Source organism: Scyliorhinus torazame, chromosome 1 (assembly GCF_047496885.1).
Source record: "Scyliorhinus torazame isolate Kashiwa2021f chromosome 1, sScyTor2.1, whole genome shotgun sequence".
NCBI classification, from domain to species: Eukaryota; Metazoa; Chordata; class Chondrichthyes; order Carcharhiniformes; family Scyliorhinidae; genus Scyliorhinus; species Scyliorhinus torazame.
The window spans coordinates 67596863-67619126 of record NC_092707.1 but is presented as its reverse complement, the minus strand read 5'-3'; the positions used below and the strand labels follow the sequence as shown (position 1 = coordinate 67619126).

Below are 22264 nucleotides of genomic sequence, written 5' to 3'. Positions count from 1 at the left end.
TGACACTATCACTATGCCACTGTTTCAAGTATGAGGAATATGTCAATCTTTAGCAGTAAAAACAAACATTTAATCCCTGATGAAATCCCCTTATGTAGGTAAGATTCTCAAAATACCAATATGACAGCTAGCCTCATTCTAATGTGCATTCCCGAGATCTAACTAAGACGTGGGACCTTCCCCTTGGAGACCTCGGGTGAGCGCCATTCAGCGCTGGTCTCCACAAACGGGAACCAGACAGAATGGCATTCGTGAGGGTGTCCCAGGGGATTAGAGGTCCCCAGGTGCTTGCCGTCTGGGCAGGGTGGCACCCTGGTGCTGCTGGTGCCACCCAGGCACTGCCAGCCTGGCAGTTGTACCTGGGTGCCAGGCTGGTGGTGTCAAGCTGGCATTTTTCACGCAATGGGGATCAGGCCCATGGGTGAACTGCGTAGATGGGGGGGAGGGGGGAATTGGCCAGGACCCCCTTGATTTGGGGTTTAGGGGTCATGTCGGAGGGGGTTGAGAGATCAGGTCACCACTTAAAAATGGCATTTCGATCTCAGAAACACAGAATACTACAGTGCAGAAGGGGCCTTTCGGCCCATCAAATCTGCACCAACGAATGAAAAGCCCTGATCTGCCCAACTGATCTCACTTGCCAGCATTTGACCCATAGCCTTGAATGTTATGGCGCACCAAGTACTCATCTTGTACTTTTTCAAAGGATGTGAGGCATTCCGCCTCTATCACCCTCCCAGGCAGTGCATTCCAGACCACTTTCTGGGTAAAAAGGTTTTTCCTCAAATCCCCCTAAACCTCCCACCCCTCACTTTGAACTTATGTCCCCTTGAAGCTGACCCTCCAACTATGGGGAACAGCTGCTCCTTATCCACCCTGTCCATGCCCGGCATAATCTTGTACACCTCAATCAGGTCACCTCTCAGACTTCTCTGCTCCAGAGAAAACAACTCAGCCTATCCAACCTCTCTTTATAACTTAAACGTTCCATCCCAGACAACATTCTGGTGAATCTTCTCTGCACCTCCTCCTGTGCAATTACATCCTTCCTATAATGTGGTGACCAGAACTACACACTGTATTCCAGCTGTGGGCTCACCAAAGCTCTATACAGCTCCATCTCTCCCTGTACTGAGACGTTCTGGCGAGCAGAGCTCCTCAGTGCAGAAAACGGGACTAAGTGTGGCCTCAGCCACACGCTCCCCACCGAAACCCCGTTCTACCTGAATGGCCGTACGATAGCGTGGTGTTTCTTGGTGCTCCGAGTGTCGGGGAACCTCTGGCTGATCGTACGCGCTATGGGACTCTGTTCCCATTCGGCTAGATCGTGCCCCTTATCTCAGATCTCTTTTGTTCTTCTTCCCGCCTCCACCCTTTCATTAGCTTGAAACCTATTATATTCCCAGCTTTCCCCCGTTCTAATGAAACAAAACAGGCCTGAAACGTTGACTGGGATTTTCAGGTTCTGTCAAGCCAATTTCCCCTGCAGCTGATGTGGCAAATCATTCAAATCACCGCTGACTTCAGCAGGACCGGTAGATCCCGGCAGCAAGAGGGGCCAGGAAATCCTGCATGTTGACTCTGTTTCTCTCTCCACACAGATGCTGCTTAACCTTCTGAGTAGTTCAAGCATTTTCTGTTTTTATTAAGCTTCACCTTATATTTATTAAGGACTTTGAAGTTAAAAATACATAGCATTATTATTGTTAATTACTGATGGTTTTAGAATGATAAGTGATAAATACTGATAAATTAACTATAGGTACCGTTACTCACCATAGTTACAATGTAGAAAGTCATAAAGTAAATGCGACTCCAGGTTGTAGTCTGAGATACCACGCCTTCCTGTGGACAGAAGACTATAGCTAGATTCTCTTATAAACATTTACAGTTCAAGGAGCAATTCAGTGGAATAGACTCTTTAGAGAAAATGCTTAATCTCAATAAAACTCACCATGATTATATACCAGTTGTTTACAACAGTCAACTCAAATAAAGTTACTGTAAAAAGGGAAAAGAAAATGTGATTATTTTCAGAGCTTTTACTGGAATGCTGAACTGAGTAAAATAACACCTAAATTTTACTCACCAAAACTATTAAGGATGTTATTGAAGTTATTGAGCGAGTAGTATCCCTGTATCACAGTTCTGTCACCGATGGTCCTATTTTCCCAGCGATAAAAATCTGCTACCATGCTGTTACTGTAAACAAAGAATTGGGTCATATTCTGAAGGAGAATGTGATAACTTGTGTGCTTTGGAGAAAACCCAATATTTTCTTTTGGGAAGATCCCTTTAAGTCCAAAGTGAAACTAAGATCATTCTGACAATGTGTCCTTAGACTTCTGAGATCTCATGTGATCTAGGTTTCTATGGAGCTGAAGCAAATGGCAAATAGACAGCTAATTGCCACGACAAATTACAGCTTGTGTTCTACAAGAGGAGTAGAAATCTGTTGTTGTGGAATATAAAGACACAGGTACAGATCCGGTGAAAAAGCAGTGAGACGCATCTTAAAATAGGACAAGGACTGTTGATGCTGAGGTGTAAGGAAGTTGAGATGGGGGAATCAGGTGTTGTGAGACTGTTGTATGAAAGGATTTCAGACCACCCCCTTTATGAGTAAGGTCCACCTGGGTAATACAAAGGGTTGTGAGAGTCAGTAACTAATTAATGATGTGGAGATGCCGGCGTTGGACTGGGGTGAGCACAGTACGAACTGTTCGTACAGTAACTAATTAATGATTGAGCTATGCTGATTTTGGTTTGTTTGTTACTGCAAAATCTTTTTAAAAAGTCAAATATTGTTGATTGGTTTTCTTTCTGTTGGTGTCATGAGAATTCCCTTCTTTTAAACATTTATCGGTCTCTATAAGGATTGTAACAAGAGGAACTGGTGAGTTTTGATACTCTGTGGTCAATTTCTTGTGCTGCACAGAAAATCTACATAGGTTAGAGTTAAAAATAAATTTTAAACCCATGGATACACTTACTTGCAACAGTTAGGATAGAGAACATCACCAAAAAACTCCATTCCCACAATTGCGAACGAGTAGTAGAAAATCATGAGTGTCAACCCTAAACTGGAAGGCAGGAGGGGGAAGATTACTTTTTGGAAGGAAAACTGCTTTACATATTAAAAATTATATAAAGTTATGGACTTTACCTGGCCATTCTGGGAAGTAATTCAAACATCGTGTCCAGAACATCTCTGTATCTCCGCTTAATCTTAAACAATCTGGAAATTCGATGCAAGATCATTTAGCAACTTAGACCCCTAATATGTTAAAGCAATACCAGACTAAAATGGTAATTCTTGTAAGATTATATCACTTGGAGTAACACATCAGAGTTTATTTTTTTAAATGTTTCCAATTAAACAGAAATTTAGCATGGCCAATCCTGCATATCTTTGGATTGTGGGGGTGAGACCCATGCAGACATAGGGAGAATGTGCAAAATCCACACTGACAGTAACCCGGGGCCGGGTCCACGCCCGTGAGGGAGCCGTGTTAACCTCCGTACTATCCCATACATCTCAATTTCAACCAGCAGGGCTGGATGATCAGTTTGCCATATGGGTGTTCAATTGGCTATTTGGGCAGCTGCATATTCTAAAAGCCAAAGGATCTTCATTTCCATTGTGAAAATGAATATTGGGTGGCTCCTCGAACAGTTGGCTGATCCGTAAGCCTAGTTTTATAGATAAACAGCAAGTTAAAAATCTACACCAATAATTCAAAAGAAGGAATGTGCTGAAACACTGTTCTACTTAAGTCATTAAAATGTAAATTTTTGAATACATTTAAAAAAAATAACAGCCTGTTTAACGCTTCTACCGAATATATATTTCAATAAAATTAGAATTTTTGGGGTGTATTTTGTCTGGCTGTATAAATAATGGCCGGGGTTCTCTGTTGCAAGTCCGCACGCTACCACTGCTAGAGGGACGGAAAATTTGGCGCTCAGCCAAAACTCCCATGCACTGCGGCGAGACCGGTGCATCCCGCTGCCGTGAACGGATGGAAAATCCCACCCAATGTTTCCAATTTCAATTGTAAATGTGTGTCTATTTTCCAGGCAATAACAATTCAAAAACATGGTCACAGGAAAAAAATTGTGTAACTCTCAGGAACAAAAGCTGAACATATTTGCTCAGAATGGAGGTAGATTTAAAAAAACTGCACTTTGTAAATTAATATGGTAGAATTGTCTATCTGAAAGCAAATAAAGAACTGGTTACTAACCTTAGCAACTGAAGTGGTCTCAAGATGACAATGAAGTAGAATGGTTCCATATCAAAAGCTAAGACCACTATTCCAACAAATGCAAATATGGTGACCAGGAAATCAAACCTAAAATATGAAGGTATCTCATGTTGCTTGCATTGTACATAATAGCACAGACCACCTTGCTATATTTTGCATAGAAAAGATGCACACACAAATGCACAAAACTCTACAGTGCAGTCAATATTATAAAAGCAAAATTGAATCACATGCTTTTACCAAAATTAAAGTTTTGTGGAGTCCTTTTCTAAATTAAATATTGTAAGGTCATTCCTGTGTTCCTGTGTTTCCATTTGTTTTATTTCATTTTATTATTTTTGGTCTGTGGACCCAAAATCGGGATGCATCTTTAAGCAAAAGACTCAAGCGAAACAGCCTGTTTGCCAGGACAGAGTTCCCAGGTTTTATACTTTGGAGAGAAGAAACCGGACTCCTCAACACCAAGTGGATCATAGAAACTAGGTTGTGGAGGGAATCGGTTCGATTGGTTAAAATACCAGTCTCCCGAACAGGCGTCGGAATGTGGCGACTCGGGGCTTTTCACAGTAACTTCATTGAAGCCTACTTGTCACAATAAGCGATTATATTATTATTATTATTAACTGGCAATTGGCAGGTTGGCCAGGGACAGTGTTCTTCCTGACAATGGTCAATGATTGGTTCCTGCGTGTGCTTTCTGAGAGAACTTAACAGACGTGTTTAGACCTCGGACGTGAAAGGAATTCTCTTCCTCTCTCTGCTTGCTGAAGTGAAAGAACTGCTCTATTGTTCTGAAAGAAGTGAGTGCCCGGCACATCCTTTACTGGAAAATTTAAATGATGCTGAGTTTGCAGAGAAAGTAGACAACCTTGCTAGAGAAAACCATCTTAAGCCTAGAAGGAAGAAGTACCAAAACAAAAGCCTGAACTTCAGAAAGACATTGACTGGAAGTAATCCCAGTGCATCAAAGATGCTTATCCGTTCATTTTATTAATATTTTCTTTCCCTTTAATTGCCATTCTTTCCCCTCTGTGATGTTTGTCTGTGTGTGTGTGTGTGTGTATATAGAGACTGGGGTGAGTTAGAAAGTGGGGGTTGGGAAAGGGGTAGTAGATAGTCAGTTACATTTTCTGTCCGTTTAATTATAATACCGAATATAATAAAAGGTTATTTGTGTTTTAAAGTTCCAAAACTGGTGACTGTAGTTTATTGGGCTCAACCAAGGACCTCAGGTATCTTAATTAAAATCTAATTTCACCCATGTAGTGACTCTGGGTCAAGTGGGGTTGAAATTGACCGCACACTTGCCCAGGATGTTGTGACAATGTTACAATTATGGGCAAAATTCTCTGCCTCACACACCGATGAGAGGGAGAATCCAGTGTCGTAAAGAAAATGGGATCAGCGCCCCATTTCCAATGCTCCAGCCCCCTGCAGGCGCAGGATCAAGAATCGTGCTGGCGACAGTGGGTCGGGCACCATATTTTCCGGGGTAATATGATTCTCCAGTCCTCCGGGCTGCAAATCATGTGGGCAGGAATTGGTGCAGGTCTTGACCAGCATGGCCCTGACATGGTAACTTCGCAGGACTTTGCTATCCTCAAATGACGGCCTGATAGCTGGATTCCCTCTCAATCCTTGGCATGCATAAATTTACATGACGAAGGATTGGGAATCGCTCCCTGATTTGTGTTGAGAATTTCGCCCTGCATTATTAATGCTGACATTTTATTAGAAAATTATGATTGAAAGATTTTGAAATATATTGGTTGGGATTTTACGTTGGCGGGACCCTTCGCTTCGCCGGCTGCGCACACATGCCCGCAGAATTCCTGACAGCATGGGGATGGCCACAGTGGGAACACCATTGGCCGGCCTCCGGGACAGAGGATCCCGCTGCTGGCAGGGGTGTGCCACGCCAGAAAACGGGTCTGGCTGGACGGAGAACCCCACCCACTATTTCTTCTAAACTTTGCCTGTGTCCAGTGGAAGTATTGTTTGGCGCGGATGACGTCCGTTATGCGGCGCCGGCCGCGTCATCTATTCGGCGCCGCTTTTACGCGGGCGACAAGGCCTGGCGCGGGTAGATGACGCGGCCCTGATACTAGCCCATTGTCAGGGCCTGAATCGGTCGGGACCGGGGCCGTTCCCCGCCGTCGTGAACCTCAATGGCGTTCACGCCGGCGCGGCACTTCGGCGTGGGGGTGGAGAATCCCGCCCCTTGACACTGGAGGGAGTGCAGAGGAGATTCACTAGGTTGATCCCAGAGTTGAGGGGATTAGATTATGACGAGAGGTTGAGTAGACTTGGACTGTACTCATTGGAGTTTAGAAGGATGCGGGGGGATCTTATAGAAACATATAAAATTATGAAGGGAATAGATAGGATAGATGCGGGCAGGTTGTTTCCACTGGTCGGAGAAAGCAGAACTAGGGGGCATAGCCTCAAGATAAGGGGAGGTAGATTTAGGACGGAGTGTAGGAGGAACTTCTTCACCCAAAGGGTTGTGAATCTCTGGAATTCCTTGCCCAGTGAAGCAGTTGAGGCTCCTTCTTTAAACGTTTTTAAGAAAAAGATAGATACCTTTCTAAAGAATAAAAGGATTCGGGGATATGGTGTACGGGCCGGAGAGTGGAGCCGAGTCCACAAAGATCAGCCATGATCTCATTAAATGGCGGAGCAGGCTCGAGGGGCCAGATGGCCTACTCCTGTTTCTAGTTCTTATGTTGTTATGTAAACTTACAATTCTTATAAACGTGCAAGATCTTTCGGCTGTTCATGCCGGCTGGATTTTCTGGTCCGCAATGGCGCACCCCGCCACGGGTTTCCTGGCAGAATGGTGTGGATTCAATGGGAATTCCTATTGACAGCAGTGGGAACATTAGATCCCGCCATTGGCCAACGGCGGGCCGCCTCCCGCTGCCGAGAATCATGCTTTGGGGAGGCCAGAGAATGTTGCCCTATGTCAGGAATGTAACCAACCTTATTACATGGTTGTTTATGGGAAAGTGATTCTCGTTCATAACGTTTTGTTTAGCACACTATTTTTAAAGGAATATATTAGGAGTTCTAAACAGCTGGATTTTCAGTTCAATGACCATTTAAATAATTTAGAAATAAGCATTTCAAAGGGTAGTCTTCCTTAGCAATATTCCAAAATTCAAGAATTAGAACAGGCATTCAGCCAAAGTGTATAAGTTTAATCACTTAGTGCAGTATTTAAGTGCATTTTGAATGTTCTATTGTGTTTGACTATGAGCTGAATTTTACATGTACCCGTAGCCCTCCCGCCCACCCTACCCTCAGGGCCAGGAACAGAGATTATCAGAGCAGGCGAGAGTGTTAAGTTTGAAATGCACTAGGCATTTTGGGGTGGCACGTTTATAGCCCAACGAACTGCCTGCCCTACAAGGCAATTAGGTTGGAAGAGGCGACGAACAAAGAAACAGTATATTTAAAAATAACAGACTGAGTTTACGCAACAGGGTTCTTGGCGCATAAGCAGTAACCATGCTAAAACCAAAATGGATGCAGCGCTATTCAGAGTTCTATTATTTACAAACTATTTACTATGCTCAAACGAAAATGCACTTAAAAAAATTTTTTTAAGAGTACCCAATTATTTTTTTCCAATTAATGGACCAATTACCCTCCCCTGCACATCTTTTTGGGTTGTGGAGGTGGGACGCATGCAGACACACGGAGAATGTGCAAACTCCACACGCACAGTGACCCGGGGCCGGGATCAAACCCAGGTCCTTGGCGCCGTGAGGCATCAGTGCTGCCCCTGAAAATGTGCTATTTGAACATAGTTTAAACAGTGGGTACCTCAAGTAGTAGTTAGCAGCAATATGTGGAATTTTTAGCTGTATATTTCAAATGTTTTTGACTTTTCATTCAATAAGGGGAAGTATGATGGTAATAGCTTCACAAAGGTGGCAAGTATGATACAATGAGCAAAATAAAGAAATAAAGAGATTCATCCTATGTAACTGCATTTGTTCAAATTTGCCACATTGCCCCGAGAGGCAAAGCAGCCGAATAATTCAAAGAGAGGTCTAACTTTATAGTTGTAGCAAATCCGTCACTGCATTGCTTTGAATAGAGTGTGCATTTAACCAACTGTTTGAGTGTACATTGCATACAAAACTTTTTAAAAATCATACGTATACAAGTTAATCCTGTTTACATCATTTTTTTTCCAGCAGTCCTTAAGAAACAGTTCTGTAAATTCTTGCCACAGAAAACAACTTAACAAGCTATTTACTCTACACACCAATTTGTACTTGTTCCATACTCACAGATTCCAGCCAGATGTGAAGTATTCAGATGGACCCAGACCAGTGATTTTCAGTAACATTTCCACCCCGTAAACTATACAAAACATAGAAATACTATTACTGCATAGGTAGGTATTCATTGCAAAACTTAGTATGGATGATTTGAAGTCATAGTTATAGGAAAGACATTGATAAATCAAGATGAGCGTAACAAGCATCTCTAAATGTTTCTTTTTGACACTGCTCTAGGAAATAAAACTAATAATAATCTTTATTGTCATAAGTAGGCTTACATTAACACCACAATGAAGTTACTGTGAAAAGCCCCTAGTCGCCACATTCTGGCGCCTGTTGAAGATTAAAAAGAATCCTTAATATTGCTATGGAAAATGTATTGCTGCATTAAGATCTGCAAGTGGTCTAAACCTCAATTTTCATTCAAGCATTTCCACAGATGCAAGTATGGCATGCTTCCTAGTATATTGTGGAAGCATAGCATCAATGCTTAACTCTCCTCAGAAGCCTGTACAGTTCGAAGAATACAATTCATTAAAGAACTGTCAATACAGCAATTGATTTTCACATAACTCAGCAATAGTGTTTAGGCTCCATTATTGTTCATGACCTAGATCCACAACCATTTTGATTAATTTCAAAGACATATCATTAGACTCCTGAGGGAAATTATTCTCAGCCAGGGCATGGGGCAAACCTCAAGGGTGAAATTATATAGCCCCGTCGTGCCAGGGGTGGTAATGGTAGGGCGAAATAAAGGAAAGCTCTCACAATAAAACTCTTCAAAAGCAGGTGGCCTGCCCACCTATCTTAAATGTGAATAATGGTGTGATGGCAAAGCATTAAGGTCAGAACATTTATTTATAATGGAGCTAAAAAGGAATAATTTTACATGCAGTAAACATTTTTTCTAATCTTCTTTTGTGAGAAAATGTTCCTCCATTTTTGTTCTTTCTCTATATAGCTGGGGTGGAATCTTTTGTTTTTAATTTAGGGTACCCAATTATTTTTTTTCCAATTATGGGGCAATTTAGCATGATCAATCCACCTACCCTGCATATCTTTGGTTTGTGGGGTGAGACCCACGCAGACATGGGGAGAATGTGCAAACTCCACACGGACAGTGATCCGGGACCGGGATCGAACCGGGTCCTCGACATCTTGAGGCAACAGCCACTGCGCCACCGTGCCGCCCCTGCTAGGGTGGAATCTTATGTGAAGGAACATTGACTTCCGACTCAGCCCAGACCCAAATTTAACAATCAGTAATCCCCTTTATAAATTGAAAAAATCTTCATCCTTCAACAAATGACAATACTTACATCTAATAAACAATACCATAAAAGCTTTCTGAACTAACACAACAATATGGTCATATACTGTAGAAGAAATCCTAAAAGCACAATAAAAGCTAGCAGAATTGGAAGATAATTCAATATTAAAAGAAAAGTAACTTACTTGTGAGAAATACGATATAACTCCAGGGCACAATCCTGAGAAAAAAGGCACCATCTACAGCAGGGATAATGTAATCACCCCAAAGAAAACAAAATAAAAAGTCACATTTTAAACTCAGTATTGTATACAAAAGGTGATGATGCATATTTGTATCATGCAATAAATTTGCAGTTCTAGAAAGAATTGCTGGGCTAGATTTGAACTTTATTTCCTGCATGTAAAACTCATGTTGCCAATTAGCTGTCCAATACAGAAATCACACATAATTTGCATTTCCATTGAAATTTGCGTGGGAGTTTTATGCCCAGTTAGCAAATTAAATTTTGACCCCAATATCTACAATAACAAAAGTTAACTATAAAATTCAACTTGCTCTTCTCATTTATCTAGTGAACTTGAAAGGCCAGAAAATCCCTGATTTGACTCCCCAATTCGTACTGAATGGAATGGTCTCAGTTGAACAGTAAGTGCTTCAGTATGAATTCTGTGAGGCTTCTCCCATGCTACTAAGTGTTCAAACTGGCTTGCAACATTCGTATTCAAGGCACGCAGATGAAGAATGGCCACTTAATCAAGGTGCAAGAGGACACCTGAAAACTGTGGAACCTTGGACGCAATGGCTTTGGAAAATGAGGGGAAGGCGGAAAACTGGCACAGAAATTAGGCACACAAATAATTTTTAGGCCCAATTTATACAACTGACCTGTTTGGATATCCTGATCAATTTCACATTGACATGTGATTTACATCTTTAGGTATAATCCATTTATAAAAAGCACGGCCATTAAATTAAACAGATCTGACAAAAACAATGGGCGGTATTCTCCATCCCTCCAGACCCGTTTTCTGATAGCGCGCGCCCGCCAGCAGTGGGATCCTCTGACCCGGCAGCTGGCCAATGGGGTTTCTCATTGTGGCTGCCCCCACACCATCGGCAAATCTAAGAGCTAGAGTGCGCTGCCGGCGAAGCGGAGCATCCCGCCGACGGAGAATCCCGCTGAATTTATCTGAGTTACAAAAATGGACTTGTACCTTTGGTCATGAGTGTGTCAGCCAATATCCAAATTCCATTTACCGCAATTACAACATCTGAAATAAAAAGATAGATTTACAAAAAATAATTGTTCATCTGCTACAATATAAATATTTTGTTTCAGAAGTTATACATAGAATTGCAAATTCAGTGATCACCCATAAGTCAGTTTTATTTTGTCAACTCGACACATAAAACAATTTCTCCTCATCGGCCATCTGGTCCCTTTGCCATGTTTCAACAGGTTAATGTTTGGCTAATCAAAACTGCGTGCATATTTCAACGGGAAATATATCCCACTGGCAAAGTACACTATGTATTTAGTGCAATACATCACCTCCATCAGGAAATGTTATTATTTACATTCTTCCTTCAATCAGGACTAACTGCCTTTGAATTAAGGGCCCCTCCTAGGAGCCACAAGCAAACCCGAGAGGCTTCCTGCATCATGAGTCACCCGCCCCCTGCTGATTAGATACCAATGGTGGTGGCGACAGGGCACAAAGTTTGTTTACAAGCCTCCCCACCTCAGACTTAATAGCGGCAGATGCAGAAAGGAGGTAAGGTGCCGACCTACCCCACCCCACTTCCAAACACATCTCAATGGAGGGCATTAGTTAAGCACATTAACTCTGTGGGCATAATCTAACCAAATTAAAACAGAGTCCCATGATGAGCATGTTTAGTCAGGTGTTTGTCAGTGCTCGCAACACCGAGAAAGACCATGTTATCTATCGAAACTTGATTGCCTCCGGGGCTCCACTCGCTGGAACTCCTCAGTGCAGGACGAGATCGGGATGCCATTTTTAAATGGCGTCCCCATTTCACTACCCACCAACAAGACCCCCGAACTCCCAACTCACCTATAAGGGGTCCTCGGGGCCAGGCACCCTGGCAGGGTACCACTTAGGGGCCTATGATCCCCTGGGAGACCCCACCCCCAAGTGCCATTCCGTCTGGTTCCTGTTTGTGGAGACCAGCACTGAACAGCACTTGCCTGAGGTCTCCAAGGCAAAAGGGTTAGATACCAGGCCCTTGGTAGATCAGGCGAGTGCATATTACAATGAGGTTACCTGTCTCGCTCTAATATGTAGATTTGCCAAATACTGATCCCACCCACAGTGGGTGGGATTCAGATCCCAACATCTCGTGAGGTCGCATTAGATCTCGCAAGGCACGGCGAGCCAGGTAGATCCCGGAAGAGGGATCTCCCGGCATCTACCGGTCGTGCTACTCCGCCATTTGGCCAGTAGATCGTGCCCTGTTTCTCTCTCCACACATGTTGCCAGTCTTGCTGGGTGAATCTTCTACCCTCCCGAGTTGCATTTGATGCCAGAGGGGGGACATGACAAAAGGGTAACAGGTGAGAAACCGATCACCTGTCCGTCTCCACCCTGATTAAGTCTGTGGCAGGAAGGCCCATGGGCAGTCTTCCACCCTGCTGCCAATTGAGGCCTTTATGTGGCCAATTAATGGCCTCATCATATCATTGCTATAGCTAATCCAGCAGAGAGCTCACCATGTTGGGAGAATGACAAACAAATCCATGAGGTGTTGCCTGCAAGATTGCAGGGGAAGGGTTGCCTTGTTTAATGGCACTCAGTGCCTGATCAAGAGGCACACCATTGGGAAGAGGGAGGCCCACTGAGAGCCACCCACCTCCTACCCTTGCTGCCAATTTCCATCCGGAGATCTCCACCCTGTGACTCAAGATCCTAGGCAGAGTTTGCACATTCTCCCCGTGTTTGCGTGGGTTTCGCCCCCACAACACAAAGATGTGCAAGTTAGGTGGATTGAACACGCTAAATTGCTCCTTAATTGGAAAAAATGAATTAGGTACTCTAAATTTATTTTTAAAACTAAATAAATAAATAAATCTGGTGTCAAGTCCAGCAACAGTGATGTAATCAAGTAGGTTTAATCAGCCAGTCACACTGACGTTTCTCACAAACAGGAAACTTGCAAATAAAATGCACTGGCTGCCCTTAACTTTTAAATATCATTTTGAGGAAGTAAAATAAATAATGGGAATACATGGCATTAATAGCTGACATCCAGACCAACGTACCAACCATCTTTCTTAAGATAGGGAGGGAATGACAAATTTTGGGTGATTCTGACAGGTTTACACCAATAATCACTCAGGAAAAGTTACAAGAATTCAAACTGTAATGACTTAGGCCAGGCCTTTGAGATTGGCCAATGAGAATACAAGTTCCCTGATCAGTGGCCCAATCAGGTAACCCCATTCTCTGTACATAACAGGGAGTGTCAGATCCTCTGCACTCCCAGTGTCGACAGCAAGCTGAATGCACATGATTGTACTGCTGTTGGTTTTGTAAATAAAAGGAATTCTGGTGATGGAACCTCTTCCTCCTTGGACGTATTACACAAACTTCTTCTAACTTCTGGGTTAATATTGTAAAGAACGAGACCGAACCTCCCCCCCCCCACACACCCCTGAACCAAGTAGAGTCCCCACCTCCACCAACTAACCACGCCCATGATGTTCTCCATTCTCTAAGCCTCCATGGAATTTTCCCACAAGCATGGGACTCCTCCTCCGGGCCTTCTCTTACCTCCACATTTTCCTGAGTCCAGAACCGCACCCCCCCCCCTCAACATTACAGGTCCAACCCTCACCTCCCCACTCCACCCGCCTCAGCAGGTGCAACACGACACAGTTGGAGCACCCCCCCCAAACATGCCTGATCCTCCTCTCCCCCGCCCCCAAGGTCCAATCCTACGCTATCTCCCCCCTCCCCCAATCTCAAGAGGTTAAACACCCTCCTTGCCCATCCCCGAGGCCAGAGTTGGAAGGTCAGGCGAGACAGGCACAAAGTAAATTTACCTCAATCAATTGGGCATGGAGTTCCAATCTGACACTGATTGCCACACCAGGAAGTTATGGCCCATTGTTTAATAGTATAGATTTATTTTGTGAATATAAACTACCAGACTGCACAGCGCAAAACAAATACCGTACACCTTTGCCACAAAGCACAAAAATCAGCATCAAATAGTGAGGGATGTGTTTGTGTAGTCAGTTTTATACAGAAAAATGTCTTACTATATTTGTTCTGACAGTCATTACAAAATCAATAGAAATTACTATGAGAAAAAAATATGAGGAACGTTAAGGCCATGAACTTATGTAGGAATGAATATTTTCAGACATGTACACACGAGTAACTGCACTCATATAGTTATAGAGAAAACACCCTAAAATCATAATACTATTCCAACAAAGCTTCATTAGAACCCTAATTAAGGAGTTGATCCTTAATTACAAATTTTCCAGCATGATTAAGCAGGACAAACTGACGAAGAAACTCATTTACTCACACATGGCATATTGGAATGCTTTGGACTTCACAAGGATATTAATTCCTACAAAAGTAGAAAATAATCACAGGATTTATAATTCACATTATAAATAATGACACCCTCTTTTTCGACGTTTCAAGGTCTCCACATAATAACATAGCATTTGTACTTTGGTCTGATTTAATTTTTGAAACTATTCAAATTATATTACAAAGTAGGATACCAAGGTGCCTAGGATACTGTGACCTGCAGGATCCCATCTAAACTGCACAACCCCTGATTTGGACATTCATTGCTTTCCTTCATCACTGCTGTATCAAAATCGTACACATCCTTGCCTATCAGCATTGCCTATCAGAGAGCAGCTTTGACACATACACTGTGGAAGTTCAAGTAGAATTATCCACTGCCATCTTCTCAGGACAACAAGTGATAGGCAATAAATGCCAGCAAAGCCTATCATCCTGAGAGTTAATTTTCTAAAAGCATTGAAAAAAAGAGCAAATTTTGAATTTATTTTTGGGGCTCAGATGATGTAATTAGCCATAAAACTAAACCTATTAGAAGGTTTACCCAAGCCTTGAGATTAATGTCAGCTTTATAATCATTAGGATTTACAATGCAGACAATTTAAATTAATTGAACATCAAGTTAAAATTAAGTTTAGAATTAAATTCATTGAAGTTCCTGAAAAGTCACTGTGATCATTTTGTATTTCTAAAACTGATTTATAGATTGGTTTGCATGAGTCTGGTTATTTTATTACATAATGCACGATAATAGTTAATTGTACCTTTAAATATAAGAAATGGAGTTTGTGGAAGGTCGTAAAACCAATAATCTCCACTTCTTTTTGCCTAGGGAGAGAAAACAGCAATATCTAAATGTAATCAATTGCAGTACATGTTGCTTTTACTTTCAGCAGTACAGTCAATGTTAGGATGGTAAATAAATTATTTAACACAAAGAATAACCAATAGGATTAGTTCACTGTGGGGAGTTACATATAAAAGAGGATGGATTGAAGAATTGGGCCGACTACATTATAACTCTAGGTCTGACTACACTCACTCTCAGCCCTGGCATTGAGAATTTACAATGTTAAAATCTATAGAATTAAATTATCTCCTGTTTAGTGCTGTTCCATTACCCAAGGCTTTTTATGCTTTACCTTGCCTCCAGAATGAGGCAATAATGTAAAATCACATACCTTTTCTACAATCTTCTTGAAACATTGAATATAGTTTACTTTTGAATAGACCCACAGTTCATTGTGGGAAAACACTGAGACACCAGCCCACAAGCTGAGTACCATTTAATTTTTTATTGGATTTTGACATTAGATTTGTACCATCATTATGCAGACTCACAGCATTAATTACAGTATAAAGTAGGGAAATTGCACTCCTAGCCAGCTGCTTAGCATTTACCAATAACCAAGTTAGTGCTCAGTTTAGTGTGATACAGAAAACAAATTGTAAAATTTCCACATTACTTACTTTCCATTTTAATCCAGCAACTTCATAGAAGTTGTAAAAATCTTCTATTCTGTGGGATAGATATTTACTTTCAATACATATATTCTTCACATACTTGAAAGCCTAGCAGGCACAATGTCTACAAAAGGTATTCTGGAATAAATTTAATTTTGAAAAAGAATCAGGGCAAAAAGTCTGAAAATCCTTACCCAAGTAACTCAGTATTGTTTTTCTTCAGTGCTTTGAAGACGAGATATTTATTTCTGGCGCTCATTCTTGGAGAATAGAATCTCATTAAGCCTTCAAACTGTTTGAAGGAAATGCCATTAGGCTTCTGCAATAAAGATTAACCACATAAGATACTGATAAGACTGTTACACATCTGTGGAACGTTGATTGTGCATTGAGTTTCTCTACAAGGAACTGGAGTGATACAGATCATGAAAGTTCCACGTTAAGTCCAGATCTACATGCTGAATGGCTTCTCAGTGGGGGATGCACTGAGCCCAAATGTCTTCAGTTCCCTTTAGTTGGTATGAAAAAAATGATCAGTTTCTGATTGCTATCCAGAAACTACTGCTTTAATTACAATTATGTGGATATGGTCAAGGCTCACAAATAAATAATGTGCACTTAAATTAATGGTAGCCATGATGTGGAGATGCCGGCGTTGGACCGAGGTGAGCACAGTAAGAAGTCTTACAACACCAGGTTAAAGTCCAACAGGTTTGTTTCAAACACTAGCTTTCGGAGCTCAGCTCCTTCCTCAGGTCCACCTGAGGAAGGAGCAGCGCTCCGAAAGCTAATGACATCGAAACAAACCTGTTGGACTTTAACCTGGTGTTGTAAGACTTCTTACTACACTTAAATTAAGTAATGGAGGCACCCAGTTATGGAATTATAAGCCTAGAAGATGTTCATGTCTTCAGAACAGGAGAAAAATTTTTAAAAATTAATTAAAGGGATTTGGGTTTCGTGGGCTAGACCAGCATTTACTGCCCATCCCTAATGGCCCTTGAAAAGGACGATGGTGAGCTGCCTTCTTGAACCGCTACAGTCCATGTGGTGTAGGTACACTCTTCAAGTTCCAGGATTTTGACCCAGCGACAGTGAAGGAACAGCGATATCGTAGAATCCCTACGGTGCAGAAGGAGGCCATCTGACCCATCGAATCTGTACTGACCCTTCAAAAGGGCACTCTACCCATATCCACTCCCCCGTACAGCCCGCCCTATCCCCGCAACCCCATAACCTAACCCGATAATCCCTGAACACTGAGGGTCAATTTAGCATGGCCAATCCACCTAACCTGCACATCTTTGAACAGTGGGAGGAAACCCATGCAGACATGGGGAGAACATACAAACTCCACACAGACAGTGACCCAAGGCCAGAATTGAACTTGGTCCCTGGCACTGTGAGGCAGCAGTGCTAACCACTGTGCCACCATGCTGCCCCAAGTCAGGAAGGTGAATGGCTTGAAAGGCAGCTTCTAGGTGGTGGTGTTCCCATGTATCAGCTGCTCTTGTCTTTCTAGATAGTGGTGGTCCTGGGGTTTGGAAGGTACAGTCTAAGGAGCGTTGGTGAGTTTATGCAGTGCATTTTGTCGATGGGGTGCCAATCAAGCAAGCTACTTTGTCCTGGGTGGTGTCTAACTTTATGAATATTGTTGGAGCTGCACCCATTCAGGCAAGGGGAGAATATTCCATTGCAATCCTGACTTATGCCTTCTGGATTGTGGACTGGCTTTGGGGAGTTAGGGGCCGAGTTACTTGCTGCACGCGAGTTATTCGCTGCAGGAATCTGAGCCTCTGACCTACTCTCATAGATATAATATTTATATGGTTTGTCCAGTTTACTTTCTGGTCAAGGATAATCCCCAGGATATTGATAGTGGAGGATTCAGCGAAGGTAATGACATTGAGTGTCAAGGGGCGATGTTTAGATTCCCTCTTGTTGGAGACCCCCTCCCCGCATTGTGTACGGGAAATCATGATTTTAATGTATAATACCACTCGCTTAACAAAACCTAACCAAACATTTGTGGAGTACTCACCCTTTTGCTGACCAGAAGGCGGAAAGCATGCTCTATTGCTAATCGTTTGTGCAAAAGGAGTGATTTGAACTTCTTCTTTTCAACATCATTAAATGTATCAAATACCACAGCAAGAAGCTGGAAAATTGTGAACAAAATACTAGTTAATAATAAAACCATGTGCAAGATAAATTCACAATTAATTAATTAATAGATTTTTAATTAGATCAATATATGTTCTCAATTTTTGATGAATGTTATTCAAAAACATACCAGATTCATGATGAAGTAGAGTTCAATGGATAAATACACAATGAAGAATACACAGGACCAAGGATTTTTGGAATAAGCTGGCATCATCACATCTGGAAAACTATAGAATTATCCTTTTTAAGAAAAGATAAAAGGCAACTGTTTCAGCTTGCACCTCCCCCCACCCCTATTCCAACATTCTCCTTTGTTCCTCCCTCATCTCCTGCAGTCAGTGACTCATGTTAGAATTCAATTCTAAGGGAACCAAGAGTCAACCTTCTGAGACACCAATGGGTTATTTCTGATATGTGATTCAGTACTGCTACATGACTACAGAGGATATCACAGCCAAGTGTGATTTCCCCAGGTCCAGTATTTCCGCCGAAGGTTCTACAAAGAGAACCTCACCTGAAGTTTCCTTTCTGGATTTGACCGCCGTGTTCCCAGCGGCTTCCCATTTGAGATCAGCTAAATCAACTTAAGTCAGGGATCGAACTTGGGGCCTTTCTAGTTTATCTTGGTACCACATCTGGCAATGCACCCAGCCAGTGAACTGAAGTGGCACTGTAATTTTCTTAAACCAATATGAATTAGAGAAATATTTGAGCCAAATGGGGACTTGTTCATGTAATTTTCTTTCCTCATGTGAAATTCAGCTGCCTCAGCTTGACAGTACCAATTCACCAGGTTAGAAGTTACAGATGCAAAACTACATCTTACATCCCTCCACTTCTTCCTCATAATTAATGGCTCCTCGCACCTCAATGTACTATTCCACCATCCTACATTTAAACAGCTTGTGATAATGATATAGGGCAATGGTTTGGAATTTTACCACATGCTACATGAATGTAACTTACTCTAGCAACTAATAGTAAAAAGGGCAACAAAACCATTTCACTCTTTAAAGCCCTTTCCCTGGGTGTAACCATTGTTTTTTTAAATTTGTTCTTGGGATGTGGGCATCGCTAGCTGGGCCAGCATTTATTGCCCATCCCTGAGGGTATTTAAGAGTCAACCACATCACTGTGAATCTGGAGTCACGTGTTGGCCAGACCAAGTAAGGATGACAGATTTACTTCACTAAAGGAATAAAGTGGGTTTTCATAAAAATCAACAATGGTTTCATGGTTTTCTTTCAACTTTTAATTCCAGATATTTATTGAATTCAAATTTCACCCTCTGCCATGGTAGGATTTGAACCCGGGTCCCCAGAGTCTACTCTGGGTTTCTGGATTACTAGTCCAGCAATAATACCACTATGCCACCATCGGTATTTCTATTCTATTGTTCAATTGGATTATTGTGTACACTCACTTAGCTGTCGTTAAGAGAACAAACAAACTGACAAGGCTGTCTTCTGGAGTGCTGAAATACTGCAAGCAGAAAACAAAATAGCATTGTCAGAAAAACTGAACATTATAATCACTTTCTAACAAATTGAAAACATAATGGGTGGGATTCTCCCAACGGGAATCTAAGTGCCGACGCCGGAGTAAAAACCGGAGTGTTTTACTCCGGCGTCAGCGCCCGCTCCCAGACCCCTATTCTCTGCCCTCCGTGGGGCTAGCAGGGGCGTCGTGCGATTTACGGGGGCGGGGCCTCGGCGCGGCGTCATAGCGACCCGGCGCGGCGTAAAAGCCTTGGGTCCCGCGCATGCGCAGTTGGGCCGGCGCCAACTAGCACATGCGCGGTGGCCGTCCACCACCAGGCCGCCCCGCACAAACATGGTGCATGGATCCAGGCTCTCCGGCGGAAGAAAGGAGGCCCGCCGACAGAGGGGCCGGCCCGCCGATTGATTGGTCCCGATCTCGTACCAGGCCACTCCGGAGGCCCCCCCGGGAACGGAGCCCCCCTCCCCACCACAGGCCGCCCCCCAAAACCTTTGCGACGAGTACCCGCCAGCAGCGACCAGGTGTGGACGGCGCCGGCGGGACTAGGCCATTTACGCGCAGCCGCTCAGCCCATCGGGCCGGAGAATCGCTGCTCGCCGTTTGCAGAGATTCTCCGAGCGGCCCGGCGCGATTCGCGTGCCGCTGGTTTCAGAGGGGTGGGAGAATCGCGTGCAGGGGTCGGGGCGGCGTGGTGGGATTTGCGCGGTGCCCCGGCGAATCTCCCACGCGGCGGCGGGGGGGGGGAGAGGAATAGAATACTGCCCCATACCTTTATGTATATATTTTTGTTAATATTTCTGCTATTTAAGAAACTGGGAAATTAATAGAGATAATAAGGATAAAATGACTAAACATTTTGGAAATTTTTAGCTGATCAGAGAGAATCAATAAGGATTTTGCAAAAATTAATTTAAGGGATGTGGGCGTCGCTGGTTAGGCCATCCCTTGTAAAGAGTAGATCATGCCTCATGAACGTGATTGAAAGTTTTGAAGAAGTGACTAAAGCAATGGGCAGGGGAATGTCTGTGGATGCTATATATATGGACTTGAAAAAGGCTTTCTATAGGGCACCCTCTTAATAGGCATTTAACTAATGATGAAGCTGACGGACTTGAAGGCAAATTATTGCCTTGGTGAGGGAATTGGTGGACTGACAGAAGACAGAGGCCGAGATTTTATTCGCACACCGCGTTTCCCAACATTAGAACCAAATGTGGGTTCTGAACCCATGTGGGCAAACAGTGGTTCAGTGGATCCCACTTAAGGGGCCACCGAATCCCACTTAATTTTTAAGTGGGATTTTTCCAGTGAATCCCACTTAAGGGGCCACCGAAGGACAGCGGCCTGCTCTTCCAAGTTCTCTTACAACCTTCACAATCAGACAGCCAAATGCTCTGTAGCACGATTAATAGCGAAGGCCGCTGCTTAGGTAACAAGAAGGACAGGGCGTCTCCATGTTGAGGTGTCTTCGAAGGGCTGCAGGAAAAAATGTTAATGCACCAGGGCCTGGCTGGCTGGCTGGCTGGCCCCAGTGTTTAGAGGACATACCCCTTCAGTGATGATGGCGGTTCCCAGGGGCAACCACTGCCATCACTTCTTGCTGGCAGGTTGTCTTGATACACCTGGTGGATTCCACAGGTGGTGATGTGGGGCTTTCCGACATCGTTAAAATGCTGGCAGGATGGTAAAATGGCTGACAATAGGACAATTAATTTGCTTAATTAGCCGCCAGCCTCCAGAGTTACTGCCATTTCCACTACTGGAAAGAGTCCATGTCGGTCGAAACATGTTGGACATCTCTCCCAGTGCCTTTCACCACCTTTCTATCACCCTTCCCATCTCCCAGCCCGTCTCCAAAGAGCTGGTAAATTTCAGCCAGAGAGTCCTTCTGGCCATCACGCCTTAAAAAGGATATATTTGCTCAGGAGAGAGTGCAATGTAGATTTAACAGCTGGACTCCATGGGTTAAATTACAATGTGAGATTACATCAACTCCAGAATCTAGGAAATTGAGGAGTGATTTGATCGAAGTTTTCTAGTATTAATGGGATCTGAGGATAGCGAGAAAGAAAGGATTTCTACTGGCCAGGGTGTCTAGGTCTAGGGGATATAGTTTAAAAGATAGCGCCGAGCCATTCAGCAGTGACGTTAGAAAGCACTTCTAGATGCAAAACGGGGTAGAAGTTTAGAAATCAGGGGTGGGATTCTCCGACTCGGCGGGGGGGGGTCAGAGAATCGACGGGGGGCGGCGTGAATCCCGCCCCCGCCGGCCGCCGAATTCTCCGGCACCGGAGATTCGTCGGGGACGGGAATCACGCCGCGCGGTCGGCGGGACCCCCCGGCAATTCTCCGGCCCGCGATGGGCCGAAGTCCCGCTGCTGTAATGCCGGTCCTGCCGGCATGAATTAAACCACCTCCCTTACCGGTGGGACCAGGCGCGAGCGGGCTCCGGGGTCCGGGGGGTGGGGGGGGTGGGGTGGGGTGGGGGGGGGGGGGGGGGGGAGATCTGGCCCCGGGGGGTGCCCCCACGGTGGCCTGGCCCGCGATCGGGGCCCACCTATCCGCGGGTGGGCCTCTGCCGTGGGGGCACTCTTTTACTACGCGTCGGCTGTGTAGGTCTCCGCGATGGCCGTCGTGTAGGTGACCGCCCCCCCTGCGCATGTGCGGGGATGACGTCAGCAGCCGCTGACGCCCCCGCTAATGCGTGGACTTCCGCCGGCCGGC

The 22264-nt window shown here is 43.8% G+C and overlaps 1 protein-coding gene across 3 annotated transcripts in view; it reads right to left on the bottom strand.

The window, feature by feature from the left end:
• Positions 1 to 22264, bottom strand: part of tpcn1 (two pore segment channel 1) — a 138263-nt gene that overhangs the window by 23622 nt on the left and 92377 nt on the right. For all 3 annotated transcript variants that reach the window (XM_072496239.1, XM_072496247.1, XM_072496254.1), the window contains exons 8-23: positions 19464 to 19522; positions 18168 to 18267; positions 17916 to 18032; positions 16069 to 16193; positions 15881 to 15929; positions 15175 to 15238; positions 14400 to 14444; positions 11054 to 11110; positions 10022 to 10075; positions 8570 to 8642; positions 4248 to 4355; positions 3167 to 3238; positions 2994 to 3083; positions 2090 to 2202; positions 1955 to 2001; positions 1777 to 1845 (exon numbers count right to left, since the gene is read on the bottom strand). In XM_072496239.1, the coding sequence (XP_072352340.1) occupies positions 1777 to 1845; positions 1955 to 2001; positions 2090 to 2202; positions 2994 to 3083; positions 3167 to 3238; positions 4248 to 4355; positions 8570 to 8642; positions 10022 to 10075; positions 11054 to 11110; positions 14400 to 14444; positions 15175 to 15238; positions 15881 to 15929; positions 16069 to 16193; positions 17916 to 18032; positions 18168 to 18267; positions 19464 to 19522 (1242 nt within the window). The remainder of the gene's footprint in view (positions 1 to 1776; positions 1846 to 1954; positions 2002 to 2089; positions 2203 to 2993; positions 3084 to 3166; positions 3239 to 4247; positions 4356 to 8569; positions 8643 to 10021; positions 10076 to 11053; positions 11111 to 14399; positions 14445 to 15174; positions 15239 to 15880; positions 15930 to 16068; positions 16194 to 17915; positions 18033 to 18167; positions 18268 to 19463; positions 19523 to 22264) is intronic.